General features: G+C 44.6%; 1 protein-coding gene across 6 annotated transcripts in view; it reads right to left on the reverse strand.

Annotated features, from left to right (window-relative positions):
- LOC118586386 (myomegalin-like) overlaps positions 1 to 20,084 on the reverse strand; it is a 197,489-nt gene that overhangs the window by 90,390 nt on the left and 87,015 nt on the right. For all 6 annotated transcript variants that reach the window (XM_036191569.1, XM_036191574.1, XM_036191565.1 and 3 more), the window contains 3 exons: positions 3,025 to 3,101; positions 461 to 584; positions 107 to 282 (listed from right to left, as the gene is read on the reverse strand). In XM_036191569.1, the coding sequence (XP_036047462.1) occupies positions 107 to 282; positions 461 to 584; positions 3,025 to 3,101 (377 nt within the window). The remainder of the gene's footprint in view (positions 1 to 106; positions 283 to 460; positions 585 to 3,024; positions 3,102 to 20,084) is intronic.

A 20,084-nucleotide genomic window follows, 5' to 3' on the forward strand; every position in this document is an offset into this window, starting at 1 on the left:
TGAAAATCCCACTATCAGTACTTAAAGGGGAGCAGCGTGGTTACAGTGTGCTCTCCCGGGGAAGAGGAAAAAGGCAGCCCAAGAAAAGACTACCAAAGAAACCTACCTGTCTCTCTGGGCCAGGGCTTCAGAGTATTGGCCAGGCTTCACCTGGTCTCCCGGTGCATCTTCCCTGTCCTTGGCAGCATCCTTCAGCTTCTCTGAGAGCTCCAGGTTACACCCCTTCTCCACTTCCACCAGAGCCGCCATCCGCGCGGCTTCATTCTTTGCTAGCCTGGATTCCTGAAAAAAGAAGGAGAGCTGATCTGTAGTCTAGACCCACCGAGTCAGGAGCTCCAAGATACGGGGGAATTTGGTGGAAAAGAGAAGTAAAGGACAGCAGAGAGGCCAGAAGACAGGGTGGCCCTGGAGAGGCTTTGGGGGACCACTTCCCGGGTCTGGACCTGTGGACACTCCTCACCTCCTGCAGCAGCTGGATCTTGTTCTCTAGGAGCTCATAAACTTGTTCTGTCTCCTGCTGCCGTTCCTCAACCTGATGCCGGAGCTCGGCTTCATTCTGGCTGTTGAGATCCTCCACATCAGTCCTAAAACCACATAGCATTTGCTAGTTAGAGCAGAGCCCCAACTTCATGAGCAGACTCAGATCGCTCCAGCCATGCGCTCGCACTGCAGAAGAGAACAGGAATCCCTGTGCGGCACCGGCACCGTTCCCAGGACCCACTCTGTCCGACCTTTTCATCTGACCTTTCAGGACCGCTAGGTTCATTTGTTCTTGTCAATCAGGGTAGGTCTGCTGCCCTGAGATTACCATGACTGCACTAGCTTCAAGAGGAGAAGCTCACAGTGAAGGCAAAGGAGCGAGCAGCTATGATCAAGTCATGGGCCCATTTAAAGTGCTCTCCCGGAGGGATTGCTAGCAGCCTGCTTCCCTGCTGTTTGGGTTTTAACTACTCATTCCATTTAGGTTGCCAGGACATACATCCATTTGGGCAGCCACCAAAATGCCCTCCTTTACAACCAGGAATGCACAGACTCACTGTCCTGAGTCTGGGACACCTCTACAGAATTCTATCCAGTGTTCAAGGTCCCGGGCAGAGAGCGGATATTTAATCTGAGTGCACTCTGGTTTGGGCTGCATGTGGCTGCTCTGATATCCCTAGGAATGGCTGTCCAGGCACTAGCATGAAGGGGTAAGGTATCACCAGTTTATTTATAGTGCACAACAGCTGTCCTTGGATATCTGAGGATTACAAGTTTGGGGGCCCAGACCAGGTGCTGAGTTATCTTAATTCCGGTTAGGTTTTGTTTGTGTTTAAAGCCATTTTTGAGAACCATGAACCATCATCATCTTGTTCCCAGAGTGAAGAACTGCTTTCAATCATAGCGCACTTTACTATTTGGAGCAGGAGTTTGTCTCCATGGAGATGGATGGGATATTCCCAGAGATTGTGTTACTCCTTGACTTAGAGTGGGTGCTAATCAGCGCCATCCCAGAGGCTAGCCCCACCTTCTGGTGCTGGCATCCCAGAGGCTAGCCCCACCTTCTGGTGCTGGCATCCCAGAGGCTAGTCCCACCTTCTGGTGCTGGCGTCCCAGAGGCTAGCCCCATCTTCTGGTGCTGGCATCGGATGGCCTTTGTGAAGCAGGACAAAAGTCGAAGAAATAGCCCCCACATCCAACAATGGCAACTTTAGGGGATCAGCTTCTCTGTTAGCCCCACATCCCTGAGAAATTCACCTAATAGGCTGGAGCCAGGAGCTTTAGAGAATGGGACGCACTTTAATTATTCTGAGATAAATTCAACTCCCTATAACCCAGTTTTTCATATCTTAGAAAAGTATGCCACCTTTATCGAAGTACGTATAACTGTAATAGACCACAGGACAGACGTGCTGAAGTATGTTCAGTTATTGGCTAATTAGTGGATGGATGCTTGAAGTTTTCTGCCATTACAAAGAATGATGCAGAAATATTCTTAGCTTTCTCCTGTCATGGTCATCCTTATTTATGAAGGATAGAGTTCCTCTAGGAATTATTTGATTTTTTTCACCTTAAAAATTAATAAATCATACCAAAAATGATATCATAGTCCCCCACTTTCACCAGGAGAACATGGGAGTGACCGTTTTCCCTGAACATTGTGCCAGCTCTTGATTTTTTTTTTTTTAGACTGACTGATTATTTCTGATAAATGTTATTTGCAAATACTTAACATTCACTGCCTCCTGATTAGTTCTTTCCTATTTAACAGGAGATTTGCAGTCTCAGGTCTGGGAGAGTCACCCATCCATATATCTTGGCCAAAATGTATCTGACCAAGTAACAAATGCATCCAAGGAAACATGAAATCCATGGCTTCACATCCCAAATCAGATCCCACACTCAAATGTGAAGGCTAATGTAACACAAATCTTAAACGGTCTTAAATTAAAAAAAAAAAAAATAGTGCCAGCTATTGGGGTAAATTCTGAAAGATCAGAAAAGCAGAACAGACCACAGCTAACCTCACCTCACCAATTTCTCAGCCAATCTTCAAACTGGAAGCCTCTAAGTCCTCATACGAATGGATCTCAGCTGAACTGCTGCTAAAAGCCTAAACGCTTAAAAGCCCCTAGTTCCTGGTCCTCACACCTTATATACCTTTCTGCTTCCTGCCATCACTTCCTGGGATTAAGAGCATGTGTCTTTCCCAAGAAAAACAGGAGATCTCAAGTGCTGGGATTAAAGATGTGTGTCACCATGCCTGGCTGTTTCCAGTGTGGCCTTGAACTCACAGAGATCCGTCTCCAGAACTAGGATTAAAGATGTGCGACCACTGCCTAACCTCTATGTTTAATATAGTGACTGTTCTGTTCTCTGACTCCCCCAAGTAAGTTTGTTGGGGTGCATAATATATCAACCACAGGCTAAGGTTCAGGACTTTGCCTCTGAATCCATTCCTGTGTGGTGAGTGAGCCCGAGTCTGGGGCAGGACGAAACTCATGTGCACACACTGCTCAGCACAGAACTCAGCCTGCAACTCACCATGTCTTATCCAGATGCTGTTTCCTGTCCTGGAGTTCTCGTTTCAGGCTCTCCACTTCAACCTTCAGCTCGATGTTCTGAAAAGCACACAGACATTAACCATCATTGGCCGTCGGCACTCTCTATCCTGGTTCCTATTGACTTTGCTCTGGTCCACAGCCTCTCATCTCATCTCAGTCCTTTTCAGAACACACATGTGGAAATCCAGATGGATCAGTAAACAAGCTCTCCAGTTCTGGGATTTCCCCTGTGCTGCTGTTCATGCTTCCTCTGGATCACCAATGATGCCCAAGCTCTTCAGCTCTCTAAAACATTAGAGGACAGACACATAGCAAAACAGAAGTTTTCTACCACTATAGGCCACTATATATTTTAAAATATAAAGGGGGTTAATTATTTGTGTATGTGTGCTCATGTGGGTGGGTGCACGGATATGTGCAGGTGTACGTGCAGAGAGATCAGAGGGCACCAGGTGGCATTCCTCAGGAGCCATCTACTTCCTTTGGGGTAAGATTTCTCACCACTTTGGAACTCTCTTCTAGGTTAGGCTAGGCTGTGTGGCCAGTGGGCACCAGAAATCTACCTGTGTCAGTCTCTCCAGCACTGGGATTATCAGTGTAAACTTCCACACCCAGCTTTTCCTGGGATTATCAGTGGAAGATGTCACACCTGGCCTTTCTATTTTATTTAATTTTTTGGCATACTTGCTGTTGATGAAACTCAGGTCATCATGCTTGCTTGATAAATACTTTCCCTACTAAACTGTCTCCCCAGCCCTGGGCTTAATTATTTAAGGAAAAAGATTTGTGTATTTTAAAAACAATGTCACAAACTTTATTATGAATTTGGAGTTTTATAAATTAAGTGGTCTTTGGTGACGGATCTACATAGGGAACAATTCTTATAGGGTAAGGCAGAAGCACTTAAGATTTTGGCAAAGAGAACAAGGACATAAAGGCATGCCTGCAGAGTGTGAACAAGGATTTAGTGATGTTGCCCAGCAGATGAAATAGCCAGTTGTGTATGAGGAATGGGAAGTCAATACAGAGAGCATTAGCCGAGCCTGGAGGTGACTCGGTTGCTAACAGTGCTTACTGTGCAAGCATGAGCACCTAAGATCAGATCCTCAGCACCCACGTACGATAGCTGGTGTGTGTGCCTGTGGCCCCAGCATGAGGGAACAGAGGGGGAGGGGTGAGCAAGAAGAGAAGGACTGGAGACATCAAAATCTTGGAACTTGGTGGCTGTCAGTCTAGCCAGATCAGGTTCAGTCAGAGATCCTGCTCCAGGAATAAAATATAGAGTGATAGAACAGACACCAGACATCTTCCTTTGGCTTCCTCGTGGGGCATGCTCTCCCATGCATATATGCACACATATACATATATCACACATATGAAATACACAGAAGGGAGGGAGGGGGGAGGAAGGAAGGAAGGAAGGAAGGAAGGAAGGAAGGAAGGAAAGAAGGAAGAAAGGATGCATCTGGTTTGTGAATGCCATGGTGAAGAAGAAATGGGGGGAGCCAGTGGCAATCAACAACTCACCAGTAATGCCAGAAGCTCCACCCATAAAGGCTCACCAGTATGAATGCCTATACATGAGCTGGACAAGGACAGCAACAACAGACACGCTAGGGTGGATGGAGAAAGTCCACAGCCCTCAGCCCTACACAGGGAACTACAGGGAACTGAGGCGTGAAGGGAGCAGGAGAAATAGTCTTCCCCAGGGAGGAGAGCGTACCAGCTGGTACCCCAATACCAAATGGTCAGTCCTAAAAACATACATACAAGTAACAGTATATAGACCAAATAGACTGTATTTACGTGTTTAGGAATATACACACACATATATACACACACATATATATATGTGTGTGTGTGTGTGCACATACATATCTGTATGTAACAACAATTTATGAAAAATAGAGGCCACGGATTTGAAAGAGCAAGGAAGGGTATATGGGAGGATTTGAAAGGAGGAAAAAAGCAAGGGGAAATGATGTCATTGTATTATAATCTCAAAGATAAAATAATTTAAAAAACTCAATGAGTACAAGGGGGAAAAGAGTGAAGAGGTCAAAGGCTAGCAGAGCAGTCAGAGGTAGAGTAGCCGAAGCACAGGAAAGGGGCACCGTGGATGCCACAGCAGCGTGACAGATTTTATTCTATGACATTGCGTACCAACCACCAACCTCTTGGTGTCAAAGGCCACACAGAGTATCGTGTTATAGTTGTGAAAGATCTCAGAACTTGTGTCTCATCATAGATGGGTGAAGCAGGAACACTTACTGGGAACAGTAGAAGCCTGCTTTAAATATTTGGGTTCCTAAGAATTTTCTAGCAGCAAGAAGTGGGACTCATGGTGTTTTAGGTCATATTTACTAGTGAGTTTCCAGCTGATACGATGACAGGAATGACAGGGACAGTGTGTGTGTGTGTGTGTGTGTGTGTGTGTGTGTGTGTGTGTGTGTGTGTGTATGCATATGGTGTGTAGAAATGTAGAGGCCCAAAGTTGATGCCCGGTGTCTTTCACTGCTCCTTGCCTTTAGATTTTGAGGCAGGGTCTCTTAGGCTGGCCAAGGCCTCTGCCTCCCCCAAGGCTGGAGTTTAAGGCTTCCCCACTACGTTCACCTTTTATATAGGTGTTGGGAGCCTGAATGCAGGTCCTTGTGTTTGTACAGCAAATACTTTTCAAGGGAGCCATATTCACAGCCCCCTAGAGTGGTGTTTTAACACATCTACCATAAATATGGTATTTATAATTGTCACCACCAACAGCAGCAACATTGCCACCAGGGGACAGTGGCAGTCTTCTCTGACATCATAATATTTCACATGGATTTGGCACTCCGAACATGATGCTGAGAAGGAGGCCTCCTAAGTTGACTGTTACTTCTGCAACTAGCAGACTCGGTTGTTGAACTCACTAAATTTTGCTAGCATCTCTCTGTTCAGAGAGTGAGGAAAACTGGGTAAAATGTGTTTAATCTTCCTAAAATTTTTATTTTATTATTATTGTTGCTTGTGTTTGATGTGTGTATGGGTATGCATGTCATAACACACACATGGAGGTGAGAGGACAATTTTGTAGAGTTGTTTCCTCTTTCTACCTTTACATGGATTCTAGGGATCAAACGTGGGTCCCCAGGCATTTATGGTAAGGGCCTTTCCCTGCTGAGTCATCTTGCTAATCTGATTTAAGTCTAACATAAAAGAAAACTTAATCTATATTTTTGAAGTATTGGCAATGATTTTTTTTTTTTTTTTTTTTTTTTTGAGATAGGGTTTCTCTGTAGCCCTGGCAGTCCTGGAACTCACTCTGTAGACCAGGTTGGGCTGTAACTCAGAGATCCACCTGCCTCTGCCTCCTGACTGCTGGGACTAAAGGTGTGCACCACTACCACCCAACTGGCAATGATGGTTTTTATCCCTGGCTAACTTAACTAAATTAGGTAAGTCTAGATGTTTGCTAAGCCATCTCAGATAGATTCAGTTGAAAAGGCTTGGGTAAATAAACAGAACCTCACAGCTGGAAAACCAAGGTAAATGCCTGGGATACATAAATAACCTGATCAGTTCTCATGATGTCTCGCAGAATCTCTAACAGGCACAAATTGATCCACAGACAATGTCCCCAAAGTTCCTTGTAAGCAATTTTGCATGAACTCTTATGTTCTAAGCAAAACCAAAACACACCTCCAAGGAATGTGGAGGTGTGGGGGTTTTGAGGATACCCAGTTCTAAGCCACAGAGAACCAGCTGCACACAGTGGCTAGCTGAGCACTCTGAGCCTCAGTTTCCCCAGGGTTGTGTGGCTGCCTTCTTCATCAGTGAAGACAATAATGACCATTTCACAGGGAATATGATATAGACTAAGGGAGATGGTGTGCAAAACACACCCAGACACTCCCTGTGTGAAGGTGCTCACCAACCAAGACTTTGGCAGCTCTTCACCTCATGTCTTTCATTTTAAAGCTAAGGAAACTGAAAGCCAGGAGGGTGGCCTCTAAGGTAAAAGCGGAGACAAAATGCGACATTGACATTCGACACTTGCTTCACTGTTCAGACAGATGGCAGCTCTGAAGACAATACCCACTTTTGTCTGATTGAGTTCCCTGTGGTAAACTACAGTCAGAAGATGTACTGCATGGGGTCCATCTTTGGAAGTCCTCATGGAGGAGGCAGGTATAACAGGGACAGCCAAAGTACCAAAGGCCAGGAGAGGTACCTGGCCTCTAAAACTCTTAATCTTCTCCTCTGTCAAGGGGACTGGAGTGATCCCAACCTCATACAGATAGTACTAAGACTAATGAAATAATGTATAAAAACAGGCACATTACTGGCATGCTGTAAACATTCAAAACCATTGGCTATTACTGACAGTAACAGTAACAATGTGCCCTGTCTGAGACAGCTGGAGTTAGGAGATGCCATCACATATTAGATGAACATTGTATCATAGAAAGGAAATAATTACACTAAAATCAGGATGTCCATGCACCTGAGCGTGAGTTCTCAACCTGAACTCTCTCCACTTTAGTCTTTTGAGATAAGTAGTGAAGAGAAATGGAAAGAACTGGATGGAGCAGGTGGGGGTGGGGGTCAGGGGTAACTGATGGCACAGTTTACCGTATTTGTCTACACACAGCACAAGTAAGTGTTCTTGTGTATGTTCTAAGTACAGCTTAAGTAGGTCCCAAACTAGATTTGCTTATCATATCAGCAGATCTTGTTAGCACTGCATTAAGATATCTAGAGAAATTTATATACCAAAAAAAAAAAAAAAAGGAGAGCTGGGGGGAGGTGAATCACCTCTTCTGCCATGTGCCCCCAAAGGGTTATCCACCCAATAAACTCAAGGGAAGATTTCAGCACTGAAGCTTAAGTTACGTAAGAAAGGCATTAGGCTCCATCACAATGTCAGCACTTAGAATTAGAGGCCAGGAACACACTTAGCAGTTGACTAGACTTCAATGACGTGTGTCATGATCTGCAGTGTGCTGTGTTCGACGAAACCGCAAGGACCAGCTCCTCAGCAGCAATCTACAATAAACACAGAACACTGCAAAAAACCATTTCCCCACCTGCATTTCCTCAACTAGGACTGAGCCCTGCATTCCCTTCTGAGTTCAACTAGGACTGAGTTAAAAAGAAACAGCAGAGTGAACCAGGCAGTGGTGGCACACACCTTTAATCCTAGGAGAGGCAGGTGGATCTCTGTGAGTTCGAGGCCAGCCTAGTCTACAGAGTGAGATCCAGGACAGGCTCCAAAACTACACAGAGAAAGAGAAACCCTGTCTCAGAGTGGCCAGCTCACTCTTTCCAGGTCTCCCATCTTAACTCAAAATGGATCAATTGCTCATATAATTCACAATGTGGTCATCTCTCTTAAACATAATATTTTCAAAATTTTTCCCAATACATTCATGGCATAATAAATCCAACAAATGAGCAAGCTAACAAGAGACTGATGGACAGACAGACTGAAGGAAATGGTCTGCATGACAGCTGCTTCCCCACAGGGATCTGGAGAGGTGTTCTTTCTTTTTTTTTAATTTTATTTATTTATTATTTATACAATGAGTGTTTGGCCTGCAGGCCAAAAGAGGGCACCAGATCTCCTTGTAGATGGTTGTGAGCCACCATGCGGTTGCTGGGAATTGAACTCAGGACCTCTGGAAGAGCAGTCAGTGTTCTTAACCTCTGAGCCATCTCTCCAGCCCAAGGTGTTACTTCTTAAGACACACAGGTTTGTTATGTTCCCATATATTTTTCTATCCATGCTGCCTTGTCTTTGTCCTCCTTGGTGGTCCATAAGCCAAGCCTTCTATTCCTTGCAAGCATGGAATAATGACTGTATAGCTTCTTTTCTGTAATTGTACCTAACAAAACACTCAGAGTGAGAGGCTCCCTGGTCCTTAGAGCTTCCCGTATGACCAGCGTCCCGTGCTTAAAATTCACATTGCAGTCCTGTTTCCTAGGCTGAGCTCTGCTATCTAAGGCAGGGATATAGGATGATGCTTTGAGACTACATGAAAACTTTTCATTTAAAGTCCTTGAAGGCTGTAGAGGCAGGGAGACGGCTCAGTGGTTCAGGGGCTTGCCTTGAGAGCCTGAGGACTAGAATTTGCATCCCTAGAAACCCAAATGAATGGTAGATGGGCACGGTGGCCCTCCTGTAACTCTAGCCCTGAAAGACAAAGGCAGAGGATTTCCCCAGAGCAAGCTCACCAGAAAAACTAGCCATGTGGGTGAGCTCTGTGATTGATTGAGAGACCTTACCTCCATGAATAAGGTAGAAGAGTGATGGGGGATGATTTCCTACATCCAATGCAGCCCCTCCATATACATGTACATGCATACATGCACAACACACACACACACATAATGAAAAATGTAAAATTAAAACATAAACTAAAATATTTCCTGTTTTAATCTGGGAGCAGTCTCTAAGTGGTGTTCTATGAGCTCACGGAAGACAAAAATTTAAAAAAAAGAACAAACTAGATTCCAGCCTCCTCTTCTGCTTCTCCTTCCTCCTCTTTCCCTCGAAAGGGCCAAAGTTCTACTCCTGTGTGCTACACTGAAGCTCAGAGACACTACGGTCTGGAGATCTGAACAGGAGCATCAGACGGGGAGATTGACTATGGCCTGGATATCAGCTGGTGTTAAGGAAGCACTATTCAGACTCTGTGTATAGTAATATTGTGGTGCTTATGTTTTAAAGAAAGAGCTTCTCAGAGGTCTGTTCTGACCCATTACCAGGCAAGGTCATAAGATGTCTAAGAGTGGCTGTGAGAAGTTGAGAACAGGGAAGATCAACCAGAAGAAGGAGGTCCATTGGGAACTGCTGAAGCTGGGGACATGGTCCCCAGGACAGGAGGCAGGGACACAGGAAATACTATTCTCTTTATCTTTGTGCACATTTAGAATTTCCCATAAAGTCAAAGGGGCATTTTCATTACAAAAACATAAGCACTTAGACTCCTTACATTCCCCCCTTTTTTATCTCTGGAATGACCTAACCGGAGAGTCACTGGCTCCCTTCATCAGCTTCTTCAGCCCTCTGAGTTACATAAAATGGTGGTGCTCAGTCTATTTCCTAACACTGATGAATAGAGAGAATGAGCCCGCCTCTCAGCACCTCTCTGACATAAGGAAACCAGTAGACACACAGATGCAGGTGCAGGCAGCAAAGAGGAAATGGAGAAACAAACTGCAAGTCAGATGTGTTCCGAGAGGAAGCTGCAACATCGCTATGTCAAAGAGCAGAGTTCTGTCGCCTCACCTCTCACGCTGTCTCCTTGGCTTCATGTCTTCTTTCCCATACCTGCTCAGTTTACCCTGCCTGATGGTCCCCCTTTTGTTCTGACTTTGGCTCACACCGCCACCGTCAGCACGTTTTTCTGAGCAGAGTTCTGAGAGATGATAGTTCATGGAGACCCTCTATGCTCAGTGGTGCCACCATCCTCAGACACAAGGACTCCTACTGAGTGTGAAACCAACCGTGCAGCTGTCCTTGAATGCCACTGAAGCTCAGCCTAAGCCGCTCCCAGCCCGAGATGTCTTCTCTCCTTCTAAACCTGACGTTCACTGGGATGCACCTCAAGCTACCTCCTGTCCAGGAAACTTTCTGTAGTACAAGATAAGTATAACTCAGCATCCATACTGAGGGTGGTGTCATTAGGACACATGGGCAACAGGTGACATTCAGACTCTCCCAAGCAAGCCGGGACTTGTGGCCATCCCACGCCTGTTTCTAGAACGCACCACCTCGCTCCTTCTTGCATCAGTTATTTTAAACACCCGCCTCTCCCTCCAGGCTTTAACAGTCGTACTTTGCCCTTGGTATCTCTCCAAGGAAGTTTAGGGAATGAATACCTAAAAACATTTTGTCAACTGTCTTTAATTGCATTTCTGTTTGGGTATTAAACTGCAGTTTCCCCTCTCTCTCTCTCTCTCTCTCTCTCTCTCTCTCTCTCTCTCTCTCTCTCTCTGCATATACAGATATATGTATACATATATACATAAAATAGAATGCTATGGAACAATCTTTGTACACTGTAAATATGTATTACTTTCATTGGTTAATAAAAAGCTGACTGGCCTATAGCTGGGCAGGAAGAGACTGGGTGGGAGAGCCAGACTAGGAGGATGCTGGAAGAAGAAGGGCAGACTCTGAGGAGTCTCAAGCCAGATGCAGAGGAAACAGGATGTGTAGAAAATGAGGTAACACGCTATGAACCACATGGTAGAACTTAGATTAGAAATACTGGTTAATTTAAGATGTAAGAGCTGGCTAGAGACAAGCCTAAGCTATCAGCCGAATATTTACAATTAATATTAAGTTTCTGTGTGGTTATTTGGGAGCAGCTGCTGGGACACAAAGAAACTCCATCTATGTGAGAGAGAGAGAGAGAAAGAGAGAGAGAAAGAGAGAGAGAGAGAGAACACTTGACAGCATATTGATATGCACAATAAAATCAGTGAATACAATCCTCATTGGAAATTAAAATTGCCAAGCTGAAGCACTTTCCTTGGTCTCACAGGTTTGAGCTCGGGAGTTCTCTGTTATAGTAAGGGGCAAGTCAGGGTCAGCCTTCAGGGACCCTGCTGCACGTTGGAAACAGGAGAAGCCAAAAGAGCAGACTTGCTACAAATGAGTCATTATTTGGGACAAAAATAAATGTAGCAAAATCCCACCCTAATCAACCCTGTAAATTAAAACAACTAAAAAAAAATAGCTTAGTGGGAGGAAGGGCTTAAGGCTTTTGTGAGACCCTCCCACAGTTCTGTCCACCCCAGTGATAAGCAGTCATTAATGCGCGGACTTCACACCTTTCTAGAAAAGTGAAGTACAAACATGCTCCTTGTACACAGAATAATTTCCTTTTTCAGGCTTCTTGGATCTCACTGGAATAATATTACATCTCTGTAGAACTTAGTAAAGCATGCAGTGTTTTCATAAGGAATTCCATCCTTCTGACTAAGGTACAAGGTAGTGGTGTTTGTATGACCCCCCTAGAAATCATTTACATAGTTTCTGAAGGAATTCCTTTATAAATAAATTTTCCTTCTATTCACAAAATTTCAAAGCAAAAATAGAACCCAAGAGCACCATGGGTGGAGACACCTAGCTCTGCCATTAATGGTGCGATGTTAGAGTACTCATCCCAAAGCTTTGCTGGTAAACATTTGATTCATTCAAATTGGGACCTTTCCGCCTTGCATAAGAAAAAAACCCATAATCCTGCCAGTGTCCTGTGTGAATGTAAGCCACCTGGCCAGCAGGGTTCATGTGGAAAACATTAAGTTCTTAGACGTTAGCAGAATGGAAGCCTTGGTTTCTGAAGTAGAGCTGCTGTCCCACAGAGTCTATGCTCACTAACTTTCAGTTACACAGCTAAGGCCCAAATTAGAGCAGAGGTTGCTCCAACGTGAGACAAGTGTCCTTTGTTGCCAGGCAAGGGACAACAGGGCAATGTCTTCAGTCACCGTCAGACTGTGTAATGCCAGGGCGGTGCCCTGCCAGAGGCAGCTTGAATACCCGGTCTCCCACGGAGACGGAGAAAAACAAGTGGAAAAGTTTGGTTTCTACAACAGCAAGCCCTATGTCTGAACTGTGACATTTTGCTCAGGGCCTGGTCTCAAGCCCAACCTCCCGCACTTCTTCAGAAGGTCCTAAAGCCACGCCCACTTGCTGTTATCAGGCTCTGAGTGTGCTGACATTCTAAGATTAGGTGTTTGCGCAAGTGTGTCTAGGGTTGTGTGTGAGTGTGTGAGAGTGTGTGTGTATGTGGGGGAGTGTGAGAGACGGGGAGAAACTGGGAGACAGGAAGGCAGAGAGAAGGTGCTCTTTAGGCAGAGGGTAAGGTAGCTGATTGGTGAGACGCCAGCACTTGCTTGTTTTGTTCCCCAACCAAATACTTCATAAGCATCAGCCCTTGGACAGGCAAGGCACTGTACCAGCTTTTAGAAACAGCAAGCCAGACACAGCCCCCACCCCCCCAAGAATTTATAACATCTGTCTAATCAATTAAATAGTTGATTTATAGCAGAATGCAATAAGCCAGAGAAATAAGCAGCCTGTAATAACCCAGGATCAGATAGCCATGTAGAAATATGCACAGGTGGCAGATATAAATAGCAGCCGATACACAAGTTATTGTGAATTCACCATGACTCCTGACTTCATCCTCCAAAGAGACGCCACTAAACCCACAGACGACAGATCATGTGCCAGGCTGCTCTCCCGCCCAGCATCCCAGTTCTACTTCAGGACAGAAAAGTGAACTGCAACATCATCAAGGGAAGGGGAAGCTCTCGTGCTGAGGCAGTGGAATGGTAAGATGGCTATCAGCCTGGGTGTAAATATCCGCTATCACACATTCTACTACCTGGAACTCCGGGAAAATGAAAATTCAACCATTTTTCACAGATAGCTCATCCTCTCTATTCTGGAGGTCATTTCGGGAACATCAGCACAGTTCCTTCGTGTTTTAACTTCAGATATATCGATTTTTAAAAATGCAATTAAATAAGATGAAATAGAAATAGTGACATGTTGAAGGTATTCAATAAATGTGATTTCCACAAGTCGCCAGATGCACGAATCACAGTGGAAGAGCTGATTCTGATCCACTCTGTTTAGAAATCCAATAAAAACCACATCAAACGAGAATGTTTTTGTGATTTGATGGTGGAGGAAGCATGTATGCATGGGGCAAAGGGTAGAGAGGAGAGCTTTGAGCCTCCTGTTCAATTTTTCTGTGAGCTACAACTGCTCTAAAATATAAAGTTTACTTTTTTTTTTAAATAAAGTTTACTTTTAAAGAAGGATAAATGAGGGAAAAAGTGAGGTGTGCTGGCCATTTTATTTTCTCTGAGCACAGAGGTCCCAAGATACATGCTGTCTTTTTCCCACTGACTTCCAATTAAACCTCGGTGTGTCATAAGCTAGTCATTTTCTCTGGTCACTCTGTTGGCCTCTTGGTTGGGTCCCAGAGCCTCTGTTGATCTGGCCCAACCAGGCTGGCAAGTGAGATGACATACACATAAATACCAGTGATCTCAGGGAACCTCTCCCTTCCCCAGTACATTCCTTAGCAGGACAAATCTCTCTGACTTGGCAGGAGTCTATGTTCACAAATAGGCCTGGCTGGGCTTAATTTAGTAACTTGCAGGCCCCTGGTAAGAGCCAGGGTGCGGCTGGAGCCCGTGCAATCCCCCAGGATACTTCATGGGAGACAGGAGCCCAGCCCCATCGCAGGAGCTGAAAGGGTTGTTCCAAGTGATGTTTCTCTCAGCTGTTTAAGAACTGCATTTCATAGGAACCACCCTTTGTTTTTCTTAATTTCTCCTCGGGCAGCAGGTAGAGGACTTATAATAACTATATTAAAGGCAGGGCGAGGTGGCACACACCTTTAATCTCAGCACTCAGGAAACAGAGGCAGGTGGATCTCTGTGAGTTCAAGGACAGTTTGTCTACATAATAAGTTTTGTGCTAGCTAGGGCTATGTAGTGAGACCTGTCTCAAAAAACAAGACATCCCAAGCCTGGCTCGGCCTGCGGGCTTGTGATGGGAATGTGGACCATACATGTTTATTTATAAATAAATTGGTAGATATGGCCTGTTGAAGACATTTAAATCCTTGACAGAATCTGACATGATCTGGTACTGGACTCCAATGTCTGACTCCTGTTTTAAAAGCCTGGCCTGGCCTAAAGGAAATCTTATGATCATCAGGCCACATTCTGAGCTTAGACCTGTCCTGGAAACCTGGGACAGTGTTTACCCTGCAGACACCACAGCCAGGCCATTCAGGATGGCAGGCACACCCACAGCTACTGAACCCTGGAGATGTAACCAGCACAAACTGAACATACCATGAAATTCCAGGGACAGTTCATAGTGGATTTTTAATACTGACTATCAGGAAAGAACATTAAAAAATCTTTTAAAAATTAAGAACTTTTGTACTTTGATTTTTATGCTGAAATTACAATGTTTTTAATACATTATTGCCATCGATTTTTTACATGGTTCTGTTAAACTGTGGTCACCAGAGAATTCTAAATAGCACATGTGACTTGTCTTGCACTTTACCATGTTGTAAGTACATTGTGTGAGGCCACGTTTGGTGCCTTGCAGTTCATCCTGTGATCTGATCATACCCGAAGCAGTTACCGGACGTAACGTATTAAGCGCTTAATACTTACTAAGTATTTGGTGAAAAGGGAATAAATAAATGCCACCAACTCACAAGTCAGTTACCTATCCTCAGGCCAAAGAGCATCTTGCCTCTGCCTGTCTCTGTTAGGTTGAACAGGTGGGGAGTTTCAGTTTCTACAATGGCAGCACCCCTATCCAAATGGTAAATACTGTTCTGGTCACTGCCTCAAGCCCCAGCTACAACAGCAGGCCTTAATAGTAAGTTCCTTTCAACCATCACAGTAGAGAAACTGCTGAGCGACAGCAGAAAGGTGGTGTCACAGTTCCACAAGGTGTTGGGACACCGAGTTGCAAGTCAGTGTAGACACCTCTACTCACGACTTCACGGCTAGCACACCCTACCTATAGAAGATGGCTACATAGTTACCAAATGAGTGGATGTTGCTCAAAATAAACTCAGTCAAGGATTTCCACTTGCCAGTTGGTCCTTTTCTCAAGTTATATGCTTCCAAAATCTACCAGCCCTCTTTATGCAATTCCAGAAGAGTGGGGGTCAGCTGGACTTCTCCCAGCAGCTGGGTGTCGGGAGAAAATAACAAAAGATGGAGAAAAGAGCTTCTCAGCCACAGCTTCTTACAGCACAACTGAATCTCACCTGTAGCTTACCGGGTGTTGGTAACCAAACCACATAAAATCCTGGATTTCTGTTATGAGCTCAATAATATTTATGTCGAAAGCTGTGGAGGATACTTGGTGTTGATCTAGCCCACAAAATGTAATCCATGGGGAGGTTTAAGAAATATATACATAAAAAAAATGCCAGATAGAGATGAAATGATCTGTGTCAAATAGTCATTCTGAACTGTAGTCAGTCGAAGAAAATAGATGGAGAGACGAGATTTGAGACCGTGAGGATGAGGAAAGACCCACCTGAGCAGGTGCGGTCTGGGCTGGATGGACTCTGGAAGATGGGGAGGGTTTGTATGTGCACAGAGTAGGTATTCCAGATATGAACATGGATGTCTCAGCATGAATGAGCCCCCGGGAGAGGGAGTAACTCACTTTAGGAGTATGCTTGGAAATGTATTTGGGGGAACAAGTAAAAGTCGTTTCTTCCCTGGCGCTTGTGCAAGCTCCCCCTGTCACATCGGCCATGCACCAGCACCAGCTCTCACATGTCCTGTCTCTGAGCACAGATCCTCTTCCAAGCAACACCCAGGAAGCCTCGCCCTTCCTCGTCCATCAGGATTTCACTATCCACTGAAAGTCCTACTGCTGTATGGACACTTCCATCTTTAAAAACAGGTCATCTACCGACCCAGTACCCTTACCAGTTACATCTGTTTCTTCCCTCTTGGAACACAACTCTTCAATAGAATCATCCATTTTCACTGCCCTGGTGACTCTTCTCACATTTTTAAGCCCACTAACATCAAGCTTTTGCCCCCACTCTCTCTCAGTCTCTAATAGAGACTGTATATGGTGCCAAAGTGAAGGAGGGTATTCAGTCATCATATCACTCAGCTCTCGGAAGTCTTTCAAAACTTTGACCCCACCCCCTTAGTTTATCTGGCGTCAAGGACTCCAGCCTCCAGCTTCTCTTCCCACGTTTCCATGTTGAGCCTGTTCTGTCTTCTTTTGCCTGTTTTTTTTTTTTTTTTTTTTTTTCCCAAAGCGTTATTCATGTGAGTGGCCTACAGTGTGGTCCTGGACCTTCCCTCCTAGATGCTCTCAGTCCCTTGGTGATCTGACCTAGTCTCAAGGCTTCCAATACCATCTGCATGCTGACACCATTAAAGCCTGTGTCTCTAGCCCAGCCCTTTTCCCAGAAGTTCTGACACACTCAATCGCTTGCTTGCCACATGAAATACCTAACAAGTATCCCAAACACGAAATTTCTAAAGTTGAGTGTCTTACTCTGCTACCTCAAACCTTCTTCATCTATAACGTTCCCTGTCTCAATGGAGGCAGCTCTGTCCTTTCTGCTGCTCAAGCTGAAAGTCCTGTGGTTCTCATCAGCTCTCATCTTCCTCTCACATTCTACATCGGATCCACCTGTGTAAATCCCATCGGATCTGCCGCCTTCCCCACTTTTTCCAATGTTAATTGTTGCTCTACTTTGAACACCATCCGCCTTCAAAATGGACTACAGCAGACACTTCCCAATTGTCCTCCTGCCTCCCATCCTGGCCCTTCTATACCCTGTTTACAATGTTATAACCCGATTTGATATTTTCCAAAGTCAGAGAGGACTGCCATTTGTTAGATACGTCCTCAGTCAAAGCCTTCAGTGTGACTCAGAAAAAGTCTGAAATCATTAAAGCAATACAAGCCCCACCTGCTCTTTAGCAGCCCCATTGCCTCTGAGCTCACATTCTTTCCCTGTCTCATGCACTTCAGCCACAACGACTCTTCTGTTGTTTATTAACCTGGAAAATTCTTCCCACAGTTATCTGGTTGACTAGCTTCCTCACCTTCTTCTAGTCACTTTTTAAAAATCTCATTTTATATCACAAAGACAATTTTTGCAGTATCTCCTACATTGGAAAATGTAGGTAATCATATAACCTAACAGTTCCACTACTGGATATTACCCAAGAGAAACAAAATGTTCAGAGTAGCTTTATCCTAATAACTAATCACTGGGCATGAACAATGTTCATTAACAAATGGATAAAAACTTTTTTTGCCATGATTTTTTGGAATTCTAGTAAACAACGAAAATGAATGCACTTTCATTTTCAATGAAATTGAAATAATAATGTGAACGGACAAGTTAGGTGGAAGAAGCCAGAATCCATAGTCCATACTCTATGCTTCCTTTTGCATGGGATTCTAGAACAGAGAAAACTGATTTATAGACATAAGTCAGACCGATGACTCCCGCAGACTGGAGGTGTATGAGGATCTACACCAAGGGATGTACAGCAGCTGCTCCTGGGTGATGGGAATATCTGATTGTGTCATGGCTGCTACCCAGGTGTAACACTGGCTAAAATTCACTGAACTACGCACGTAAGAGAGACAGACAGACAGACAGACAGGCAAAAGGTGGAGCCCAGTGGGAGAAAGGAAAGGAATCGTTTTCGTGGGAGCCCCATTAGCTTTTATTAGAGTAAGGTGTTATAAAAGAGCATACTGCTCCCCACCTCCGCTTTCTGTCTCACCATGTGATCTCTCTCTCTCTCTCTCTCTGTCTCTCTCTCTCTCTCATTCCCACTGTGATACCAACCAACATGATGTGGTACAACCAAAGGGGCCTCCCAAGAGCTTGCACATGAGCTTTGGACTTTGAACCTCTGAGAACTGTAATCTAAATAAACCTCTGTTAGTTATAAGATGCCAGCCTTGTGTATTTAATGTATTTAATTACAGTAACAGAAAAGGGGCTAACACTAACATAGATCCTATCACCCTGCCCTTTCTCTTCCTCTTACTTTTCTCCCCCAAGACGATTTTCACTTTCTAATTACACACTTATTTACTCACAGTATTTACTGTTCATTGTCCACCCATGATAGAAAAACTTCACAAGGTCTCTTCTGCTCTGTGCATTAACAGTTACTAGTCACCTCCAGTAGAACAAAGAACACACACACACACACACACACACACACACACACACACACACACACAAAATCCATTAACTCAAAAAACTAGTGTTTCAGCTTAAACTTAGCAGGGACAGGAAACAGCTAATTATTACCTGTTAGGCCCTGAAATGTACTCTAAGCTTGTTCTTCCCAAAAGTAAAAAAAAAATTCCCAATTCTACTCTCCTTTTAAATTTTTTATTTTATTTGCTTGCTTGTCTAGGCCAGCCTCAAGAAATCCTTCTGCCTCTGTTTCCAAGTAACTGGGACCCTACAGGTATGCCACCACACCCAGTTTATAATCCCATGTTTCTTTTCATTTTAAGTTGGCTTGTGTCACTTCCTCTGAATTTGTGGGGCTCATACCACATGCAGCATGAGCCTGACAGGGTGCTGTAGAGCAAGGCCAGGTCTGACTCTATTACATGTCGTGTGGCCATTTCCACATGATTCACAAGTCAAAATGAGGCCAGTGCCATCTCCCACCAGATGCTACAGTCCTGGCAGAAGCCACTATGAGGACACTAAGGTGTCCTCTTACCAAGTTCTCTCTCTTTCAGTCACCTTGATACAATGTGAGTTCACCACTGAAAAACATCATTTGCATTTAAAAGAGTGGCAGGCTTTAAGCGCCCAGGCTTTGCTTATGAAGTGCAGAATTAGGCCATGCAGCTGCTGGGAGGACAGGTAGACTCCCTGTCTTATTAATGGCACTTGTGGTCCTGTGAAGAACATCTCCTTCACAGGGCGTTAGGTGGTTGAGATTAAATATGGGTAAAATGTATGAACTGGAGCCTGGCACATAGCATATACCAAATCCTCCCACTCCCACCCCAGAATTTAAATGGAAAATATTCAGCATTTTGAGGAGCAGCTACAAAGCTTCGAAGGGTCATTTTGTGCATGGCTGTTCATTTTCTCTCATTTTATCTCAAGACCATTAGGCACTAATTAAGAACTCTGGCTCCTTTAGAGGTAGGAAGAAGAGCGAGAAATTAGGAAGAAGTTGAGGGTCATAGTCCAAAGCTCAAGGAAGAATCCCACTGTTCATTGATAATACCACCTTGAAACAACGGCAATTCGCGCAGGATGAAAAAAAAACCCTCTACTGATCCCTCCACCTTTGCAGAAGATGCAGGAACCAGTTACCACAGTCTCCGCTAGGGAGTCCTCTGAGACACTGAGAGTTTGGCAGCAGGCTGGACTTCTGCATGACCCAGGTTTGAAGGACTTAGAAAGGAAGGAGGATAGTGCTTAGAATGGGTACTGCATCTCACCTCTTTGAGCCTCATAG

The sequence above is a fragment of the Onychomys torridus genome, chromosome 6, assembly GCF_903995425.1.
Source record: "Onychomys torridus chromosome 6, mOncTor1.1, whole genome shotgun sequence".
NCBI lineage: Eukaryota > Metazoa > Chordata > Mammalia > Rodentia > Cricetidae > Onychomys > Onychomys torridus.